Source organism: Bactrocera dorsalis, chromosome 6 (assembly GCF_023373825.1).
Source record: "Bactrocera dorsalis isolate Fly_Bdor chromosome 6, ASM2337382v1, whole genome shotgun sequence".
In the NCBI taxonomy this organism is placed as follows: Eukaryota; Metazoa; Arthropoda; class Insecta; order Diptera; family Tephritidae; genus Bactrocera; species Bactrocera dorsalis.
This window is the reverse complement of record NC_064308.1, coordinates 42,206,317-42,209,479: the sequence shown is the minus strand read 5'-3', so window position 1 is coordinate 42,209,479 and position 3,163 is coordinate 42,206,317. Positions and strand designations below refer to the sequence as shown.

Genomic DNA, 3,163 nt, shown 5'->3' with positions numbered 1-3,163 from the left:
GAGCAGTCAGTTGAAGCTGAGTGTCACCAATTGAGTACTAGTTCAAAAGAGAGTAAAAGCTAAGCGTATTTATTCAGAGTCAATTTCTATTTGTTCCGTATGTTCAGTAGAGTATTGATTATCGTTGGAAATGCTTGTTGTTGGAAAGAGATTCTCGTGATTAGGTGGATTAGATTGCACAGTAGTGTTGGTAGTAGTATTTTCGAAGTCAGTATATTTATTAAGCGAGTTTAAGGAGTTGTTTAAGTTAGAAATGAAAGAAGCTGTTGTTGGACTGAAAAGTTTGGGATTTAAGAAAGAGTCTTGTTGGGTACAGTTGTCGCTGATATTTTTAGCTGAATGTGAGACGTTGTTGTAGTCAGAACTGATTGATGTAGGCTTGTTGATGGAAATATGCTTATTGTTGGCGTTTGATGAGTGATTTTTGCTAGTTAAAGATTTTAATGATGAGTTGGTTGCAGAGGTGACCTCTGTGTTTTGTTTTGATGTAGTAGGCAAGTCATTGTCGGCGGTTCTATGAGTATTTTTAGATTTTGTGGAATTGTTGATGCCTGAAATTTTTGTTGGTGTGGTGGTTTCAGAGGATACCTCTTTTGCAGGTTGAAGCACATGTGCAAAGCTAGCAGTGAGGGAAGGGAGGGAAGTATTTTCTCTATACTTTTTGAGGGCTTCGTGCATACTGCACTTTTCTAGTGTCTTTATTTTTAAAATTTCTTTGGTTTGCATATACTTTGGACACGTATAGTCAGAAGAGCGATGCTCGCCAGAACAATTCGCACACATAACTCGGATGCAGTCATTATCGTGTGGAGAGGGAAAATTGCAAATTTCGCATGTTATGACCCAATTTCTGACATGACCTGCAGCGCATTGGATTAGGTCGCACGGAGGTCATCCTCCATGCGATGTTTAGTAGGCTTTATAACACCTTCAACTTTGTGAGTGAACTTATAAACCGCGGAAACTTCGTAAGATTTCAGTCCTTCTATTATTTCGCTTTTAGGCACATCGTTTAAGAACGGTGCATAAATGGTGCCTTTGTTACAATTAAGATGTTGATGATAGCTAGCGCTAACAGCGCCAATGTTGAAAAGACATTTCGTTTTTATAAACTTTTCTGCTACTTGCTTATTTTTCACTAGCAGTAATAGGCTGCCGTCGCGTAATTCACTAATTTTGTTTATATCTTTGCTCACGGTGAGTAAGGCATTGTAAACACGAAAACAAGAAACCTTCGAAAGCGGTGTAGTATTCTCATCGGATTTAATCACTATATACTTTGGGTCATCACTTTTTATTGGCGGTAAGTCAGGAAAAGCATCTTGCAGTTTTTGATACAATTTTTTACGTTTTGGTTGGGGACCTTGGGCCAGCGCAGCAAACCTGTTGTCCCCGAACTGGAAGCCCACCGGGGGCATAGTGGAAAAATTATAATACACTTATATAAGTATTGGATTATATTTCTCACTTAAAATAAGTATTAATCGCGTTACTTAAGTAAGCAGACCGGTGTGCAAAAAAGGTGCGTGTGGAGTTCCTACGCGCGGAAGAAGTTATACTTCTTGGTGATATTCAGAAGCAAAATGCGAAACAATTATACATACATATATTATGTCGTTTGCACATTTGTCTGTATGTTTGCGAAAGCAAATGTTTTACAAAAGCATATTTCTATACTTAAACAAAATTATTAGAACCATCGTATGTTTCTTACATGCATAACCAAATCATACTTAAGTCAGCGCAACCTAAGCGTCAATGGTGGTGTTGGTGGTAAGCGCTTGGAAAGTCAAGATGCTACGAGTGCCACAGGTTCGAATCCCGACAGAATAAATTTTTAATTTTTTGCTTTTAACATCGTATACTATAAAAATAAATATTTTTCTTTATTTAAATTTCTATTAGTAAGAAAAATATTTATTTGTATAGTATACGATGTTAAAAGGCATACATCTTCTATCCTATCTTGTGTATCTGCACATGCTCATATGAGTGTATGTATACGCATGTGCGCGCATTGACTTGCATGTTCATACATTCATATCGTCACCTGAAATGCAAAATAACGTAACAACATTTTCAGAAATTTACAGTGGCATGAATGAAACACGAAATAAAATCAAACATGAGTGAAACAAATTATTAATATTGGTTAAGACTGGTTTATATATGACCGCAGAACCAGAAAATGTTGAACATATGTAATATTATGTATATAATTTGAAGTAGTGAAGCGTAATCAATAAGACACTCAATTTCGATTTTTTTGATGATACGTTATTTTGCATTTCAGGTGACGATATATAGTTACTTATATGTACATATATTTGCATACATTGCCGAACAAATAAATCGCAAGCATACAAACATACTTATGCGCACACATGTGAATATGTCACCAACCAAAAATTGAAACATTGTTCTACGAAAACAAAAACAACAACAGCATAAGCATGGCAACGTTGTGTTGTTGGTAGAAAAGCCGAGCTGTGCCGAAAGAAACGAACAAACGATCGCCGATTGTCACCGCTTCGCTTGCTGCTCGCACATCTTCGCAGACAAGGTTGCGTTACATTCATATGGATGGAGCGAGGTTGCGCAACTTTGCGTTACTTTTATATGGAAGGTTGCGCAACCAGAAGCTATCGCAACCTTTTCCGGCGTCGTATAAGAAGTATAACTTCAAAAAAACACCAAAAGAGAGCTATATGAATAGCTGTAAACACAGAGAAAGACGGTAACTCAACTGCTCAGTACGAGGTTTAGTCGGTGACGGTCGCTAAAATAACGCAAGCTCTTTTTAACCAAAAAGTTAAAAGGAGATAGACAATGTGTTTTTCTATGATTGGGGCTTCCCCGTAACCGTCTGGTTACTACTTCGCATCTGTTTGTTTTAAAATAATTGTTTTGTATGTGCACCGATTTATGAATGCGAATGAGCTGAGTTTGTTTCGCTTCGCTAAAATAACGCAAGCTCTTTTTAACCAAAAAGTTAAAAGGAGATACACAATGTGTTTTTCTATGATTGGGGATTCCCCGTAACCGTCTGGTTACTACTTCGCATCTGTTTGTTTTAAAATAATTGTTTTGTATGTGCACCGATTTATGAATGCGAATGAGCTGAGTTTGTTTCGCTTCGCTAAAATAACGCAAGCTCTTTTTA

General features: G+C 37.1%; 1 protein-coding gene across 1 annotated transcript; it reads right to left on the bottom strand.

Annotated features, from left to right (window-relative positions):
* Positions 1–875: 875 nt before the first annotated feature.
* Positions 876–1,418, bottom strand: LOC125779784 (uncharacterized). Its single transcript, XM_049461054.1, has one exon. The coding sequence runs from the start codon at positions 1,416–1,418 to the stop codon at positions 876–878; it is 543 nt and encodes a 180-aa protein (XP_049317011.1).
* Positions 1,419–3,163: the final 1,745 nt, after the last annotated feature.